At 39.5% G+C, this 4953-nt stretch overlaps 1 protein-coding gene across 1 annotated transcript in view; it reads right to left on the bottom strand.

Annotated features, from left to right (window-relative positions):
• The window catches only part of KIF5C (kinesin family member 5C), a 66280-nt gene that overhangs the window by 28115 nt on the left and 33212 nt on the right, over positions 1–4953 (bottom strand). The window contains exons 9-10 of the mRNA XM_015634826.2: positions 3408–3512; positions 2979–3127 (exon numbers count right to left, since the gene is read on the bottom strand). Of these exons, the coding sequence (XP_015490312.1) occupies positions 2979–3127; positions 3408–3512 (254 nt within the window). The remainder of the gene's footprint in view (positions 1–2978; positions 3128–3407; positions 3513–4953) is intronic.

The following is a 4953-nucleotide window of genomic DNA, read 5'->3' as shown; positions in this document are numbered from 1 at the left end:
TGGGGAAGGAAGGAATTGGGGAAGGAAGGAATTGGGGAAGGAAGGAATTGGGGAAGGAAGGAATTGGGGAAGGACGGAAAGGAAGGAAAGGAAGGAAAGGAAGGAAAGGAAGGAAAGGAAGGAAAGGAAGGAAAGGAAGGAAAGGAAGGAAAGGAAGGAAAAGAAAGGAAGGAAAGGAAGGAAAGGAAGGAAGGAAAAGAAAGGAAGGAAATTTCCTGCCTCCCTAGGCAAAAATATCCCAAATTTCAACTCCTAACAACCACCACCACTTTATTACTGTGAAAGTGCTCAGCTCCAGCCCAACCCAAACAATTGTGCCAGAAAATGCAAAGCAAGCAGAAAACAATGCCCAGCACCTACTCCAGCAAATCCACGTTGAAAAGGGAGACCAAACCAATCACTGTGAATTAAAAAAGCCTCAGATCTTTGCCCTTCACTGCTCAGACACTGAGTCCCTTCAAATGCCTCCAGAATAAAGCAGAGGATAAGGAAAAGAACAACAAATAAACCCCCCCAGCAGTTTATAAAGCTCCAGTGATTTGCACTCTGTGGCAAGCAGGATTTTTATTACCTTAAAAGTCTTTTTTAAATATGGCTGTGCTTTTAAAATAATTCCTAATGGTCAGGGTTTACACCTTGTCTCTGCTAAAAGCTCAAGTTTCCACTCATTTAACTGTACCAGGGAAATAAAAAAAAAAACCCCACCACATCAGGAAGTTTCTCCTGATGATGGATGAAGCCCTTACTGACAACTAAAATTAAAAATGAGATAAAAACACAAGGAAAGATGGAGTGGAAAAAGAAAAAGCTGATTCACAACTATCAGAGGAGCACTTGTACAGTTTGATCAGTACAAGAGCTCCACTGAAGGTGGATTTTATTCCTGACATTTATTTTAATGGTGACATAATTCTTCCTTTTCCCAGGAAAAACGGAGGAATCAGCAATCAGTCGTGAGTCATGGCCCTCCCTTTAATGCCATCGAGTCCTGTCACACCAGAAAAATGAGACACAACATCCCAAGAGCCTGGAAAAGAATCCCCAGGAGACAGTTCCCACCCAAAATCCTGTCAGAGAACTCTGTGCATGGATAATCCATGGGCTGCTCTGCACACACCTCCCAGGGAAACACAAATGATTTCCTTCCTGACAATTCAATGCTGGCCATGAGGAACTCCTCATAAATATTCCCCTGTTTTCCCATCCTGGTCCTCAGTGAGGATCCAAATGTTCCTCCTCCCAGGAAACTGCTGAATATTTAGCCAGGATGTGCAGAGTCAGTCAGAAAACTGCTTTGCCTCAAAAAAAAAAGGCAAATTTCACCAATTACTGGAAAGAGGAATGAAACCAGGTGGGATTTAAACAGAAATTGAACTTGGAAGCTGGAGTTCAGAGCTCTTTATTGAATTCCTGCATCTCAGCATGTTTGTTTCTGCTCAACACGTGATGTGAGCAGTTGAAGTCTGGATCTTCAGTGGGTAAAAATCAATTTCAGCCCACAAAGGGGGGAATAAAAACTACACAGCAACTCTTTAACCTGATTTTGTTCATGGCCACTGCCTCTTTTTGCAGCCCAGAAACTCGGTGTGGTAGAAAACAGCCTGATTTTAAACCAAGACAAAGGTATTGTATCCTCAAACTCTTCAACTCTCTTTCAAACACTCCTAACTTGCCAGTGTTTTTCCTTTCTGCTACTACACAAATCAAACAAAATGAGTAATTTTCCAGAGGATCTGAGTTCTCCTCAGTTACCACAAAAGCAGTAATTACATAATGAGCCTGACCTATTTCTGCAAATTTTCCTGATTTCATATCATTCTTATCAATAAACACACACGGAAGGGAAATTTTCTTTCTGGATCCTTCCATACTTTTTGTTCCTAAATTGTCCAGATCCTCCAAACATCAGGTCCATGAGCTACCATGGCGAGCTCTCAAAGCTCAAATATGTAAAAATATTACAGAGTCCACACTCTTTAATTTTCCTAATTTTTAAAGATATTTTTTACAACCATAACAATGATCCCTGAGGTGGAATTCAAGGAGACACCTCCTAAAAGCATCAACAGATAAAGCAAAACTGAATTTTTCCACAGAAAACTGCCCAGGGCCTTTATCTTTCCCATAAAACTTTAAGGAATTAAGACAACACTTTGTACCTGCAGGAAAATCAACCAGGAAGGAATTCAAAAATTCCTTCTAAACATCCTTCCATGGATTTTCCAATCCTTCCCCACGTTCCAGCCCTGCTCTGTGTTGGAGTCTGAGGTACAGAGTGTGTGCCCTTTATTCTAATGCTTAGTTCTAAGATCCAGAAAAACACTGAATTTCATATGACATGAAATTCATGAGCATGTTTTCATGGTGATACATGAGAACAAATGTTAGATAGAAGAAGTGTAAGTGTGTAGATTAGAAATTTTCTTAAATCACTGGGTGAAAAAGTAGTTTAGAGAACAGGAGACAAGATGGAGGATTTAGGGTGTTGTCTCTTGTCCTTCTTCTTTCTTTTTGTTCTTCTCCTTGGGGTTTTTGGGTAGTAGTGAGTGATTGGGTAAAAAATGTCACAGTGCAGCACACAGGTGTTGGGTCATTGGGTCACTAAGAAAAATAATTTAGTTGGCATCTGTTAATTGGGTAAAAGGACATATAAAAGACCTTGAAGAGGATCTTTGTTAGCCATTTTACCCTTTTCTATCATAGTGAACATTGCTCCTTTTACTCTGTAATGCTGATAAGAATAAACAACTGAGACCAGACAAAACTGCCTCCCTCTTGTCAATCTTCAGTTCAAAGGGAAAAAGAACCCAAATCCAAAAGTCCTTAACAAGACAGCTCTGCTCCCAAGCCGATTTCAATCTTTCAAATTAACACCGATTTTCCTGTTCCCACTGGGAATAAAGAGCTCTCTGAATTTCTCCAGTTTTTTAACAACTCCACGAGGATTCCCAAGGCCTGGGGATGCACCCAGGACTCACCTCTGGCCAAACATCAGGGTGGACTTGGTCTCTGCCTCGTTGAAGACGGAGGGGGAGCAGCAGATGACGATGGTGGTCCTGCAGTTCCCACCCAGGGAATCCTGCAGGATCCGGGTCATTTTGCTGTCTCGGTAGGGAACGTGGGTTTTCTGATCCAAACACGAGGAAAAGACAAAGAACAATTCTTTTTAACCAGTGTAGGAAGGGAAAATGTTGAGTCCACGATGACAGGAGTCAGTGACATCACTGAGAATTAATTCCTTATCTCAGGCACAACAAAGTCTCGCTGCTTTGTGGCTTCTCAGCCAATCTTTTCCCCTTCAGAACTGAAATGTTAGCTCCTTTTTTCCTTTTTTATTTTCCCCTGTGGATGGCAAAGAAACAGATAAATAAAAACCCCCCATCACCCCCACGGCCAGGATTACTTACAGTTCCCTCTGCCAAGGCCGAGATCACATTGCCCAGAGCAGACAAAGACTTATTGATATTTTTAGCTTCATCCAGGACAGCCCCCTCTGCTCCAGTTTTGCTGACCTGCCAAAGAGAACAGGAAAGAGTCAACACAAAGCTCCAGCCCTGCAGAGCTGCGCCTAAAGACGCGCCTGGAGGAGCAAAACCCAGCTCAGCTCAGCGTGGGCCAGGAGAATTCCACATCAACTTTTTATGTAAATTTTTTATATCAACTTTTTTAACTTTTCTTTCGTTAGTACAAGCCTGGAATAATTCTAATTTTCTCCCACTCTGAGAGCAATCTGTCCCTAATTTTATTCAGGGAGAAATCTGTGCTCACCTGAGGATATTTGGGAATCACTTCCAAGGCCGAGCTGGGACAGGGAGCACCACAGGAAGATTCTCAGCAGCCCCAAAATGAACATCTGCCCTTTGTATTTTGCTTTCATGGACCAAAAAGTATCAAAAATCATAGACTTTGCTCATGGCCACTGCCTCCTTTTGCAGGCCAGAAATGACACGTGGTGGAAAACAACCCATTTCCACACCAAGACAAATACATTGTGTTCTACAACTGCTAAATTCTGTTTTACACACTCCTAACTTGCTGGTATTTTTCCTTTCTGCTGCTACACAAATAAAACAAAATTGGGATTTTCTAAAGTATCCAAACACAGGGTAAATCCATGTATTTTTATTAAAATTATCTGTACTTTCACCTCAAAACGCCCCATGCTGTGAAGAAAAAGCAGTTGTGTCTTTTAAGAAGGCAACCCAAGAAATCCACATTTGGGGTTTTCCTGTACCTTGACCAGACATAACAAACCACAAAAGTTGATTTTTTAGAGGAGAGGAGTGCCTGTCCAGCCCTTCATTTTATAAACACCATAAAGAGCTTGTAATTTAGCATCTCTACGCAATCATAGACATTAACGTGGTTAATTACTCTGACAAATCACTCCTGCAGGGTTTATCATGGGTTATCAATTAATGTGCCCCCAATGAGCAACACAAAACCCCAATAAAGCTGATTTTGAACGCTCCAGAAGGGATCAGAATGAGAACTGGGAAACATTTTTTATTCACAGCACTGTTCTAAACCATTACTCTTCTGGCAAATAGATAAAAGTCATTTTCTGGGGTTTATTTTTCTCCACTGGAAAGCAGAAATGGTCCCTAAATCAAGATTTAGGGAGCTTTGAGTAGACTTGAGAGCTGCATTAACTGCTGGTATTTCATTGATTTAATATGTGAAATAATTACAATAATAATATAGTAAATAATATATAATCTAATAATCTAATATATAATTTAATAATGCAATATATAAGAATATAACCTATAAGAATAAAACCTATAAGAATATAATCTATAAAATGATAATACATAATCTATAATCTATAATATAAATATATATTATAAAAATATAATAAAAATATAATAAATAATATAATAAATAATATAATATAATGTAATGTAATGTAATATAATATAATATAATATAATATAATATAATATAATATAA

The sequence above is a fragment of the Parus major genome, chromosome 7, assembly GCF_001522545.3.
Source record: "Parus major isolate Abel chromosome 7, Parus_major1.1, whole genome shotgun sequence".
Lineage (NCBI taxonomy): Eukaryota > Metazoa > Chordata > Aves > Passeriformes > Paridae > Parus > Parus major.
Note: the sequence above shows the minus strand (reverse complement) of the source record. Positions and strands in the feature narration are given on the sequence as shown.